We start from the raw sequence: 1,311 nt of genomic DNA, 5'->3' as shown, positions 1-1,311 counted from the left end.
AGAGAAAATATCTCTTTTATCAGCCATACACCCGGGTGATGGTCTCTAAGCCTTGTTTAATTGGGTCGTCCTGAACCACAGTCAACCATTGTGAGGACTAGACAGTAGATGTGAATAACTACCTGGTTGACAATAATTTTCCAACATTTTTGCTTTAGCTATAGCCAAAAGGTGATGACAAAATAGAGAAAATATCTCTTTTATCAGCCATACACCCGGGTGATGGTCTCTAGCCTTGTTAAATTGGGTCGTCCTGAACCACAGTCAACCATTGTAAGGACTAGACAGTAGATGTGAATAACTACCTGGTTGGCAATAATTTTCCAACATTTTTGGAACTTTCCATTTCAGATACGAACAGAACATGCAGTACTACTCATTGCTATCGAAAGACACGCCCATGTCTCCTATAGAGAAGTCAATATGGTGGATAGAGTATGTACTACGTCACAAAGGTGTAGCACATCTCCATAGTGCTGCTGCAGATCTCTCCTATGTACAATATTATCTGCTGGATGTTATAGCTTTTATCATAACCATCCTGCTAGTTTTGCTGTTGGCACTTTATCTGGCTACTGTGAGAGTGTTACGTAAATTAAATGTGATAAGATTGGAATCGGAGAAAGATATAAAGAAGAAGATCAAATGATGGGGTTTTTTCGGAACTCAAATTTTTTTATGTAAATCATTTACAATTAAATAAAACAGGGTAGGTAACTCGCTTGTACCTATAAATAATAGGTACATTCGATTTACCTACTGTAAATCATTTACAATTAAATAAAACAGGGTAGGTAACTCGCTTGTACCTATAAATAATAGGTACATTCGATTTACCTACAAACAACAGAAATACTCTCAGGAACAAGATACTAAGATAGGGTAGGTATACTTTTTGAAATTCTAAATTCTAGGTACATAAAGAAGTACGGTAAATGAAAGCTAAGCTATTTTCTGTAAATATATATCTAGTTATAAGTAAAAAAAAGTCTGACATAGGTTGAATAACTAGGTAAAGGTACTCACGTGTAGTCATCATGATCATGGTACAGTTACCTACTGATATGGCAAACTCCAAGTCGATTTCCATTTTGTACTTTAAAGCTAAACAGCTGTTGAATTTTGTAGGATAGATTGCATCCAAGGTGTAAATAGCTCAGTCTGAAACAAATAAGTAAGTATGCAATTAGCCTCAAGCCAGTCAAAAGTAAATCAAGTCAGCCTAGTTAGCTTAGAGGGCAGTGCATCTGCCTTGTAAGCAGTTTAATGCCCGTCCAGGGCGTACTTTATCCTAAACAGACTAGGTTCGTT

At 36.5% G+C, this 1,311-nt stretch overlaps 1 protein-coding gene across 1 annotated transcript; it reads left to right on the top strand.

The window, feature by feature from the left end:
• The first annotated feature begins 318 nt into the window (after positions 1 to 318).
• Positions 319 to 760, top strand: LOC113469132 (UDP-glucuronosyltransferase 1-5-like). Its single transcript, XM_026826613.1, has one exon. The coding sequence runs from the start codon at positions 365 to 367 to the stop codon at positions 647 to 649; it is 285 nt and encodes a 94-aa protein (XP_026682414.1). The 5' UTR covers positions 319 to 364; the 3' UTR covers positions 650 to 760.
• The last annotated feature ends 551 nt before the right edge of the window (positions 761 to 1,311 follow it).

Source organism: Diaphorina citri, unplaced genomic scaffold, assembly GCF_000475195.1.
Source record: "Diaphorina citri unplaced genomic scaffold, Diaci psyllid genome assembly version 1.1 scaffold967, whole genome shotgun sequence".
Lineage (NCBI taxonomy): Eukaryota > Metazoa > Arthropoda > Insecta > Hemiptera > Psyllidae > Diaphorina > Diaphorina citri.
The sequence above is the reverse complement of the archived record's forward strand: the minus strand, read 5'-3'. Positions and strand labels throughout refer to the sequence as shown.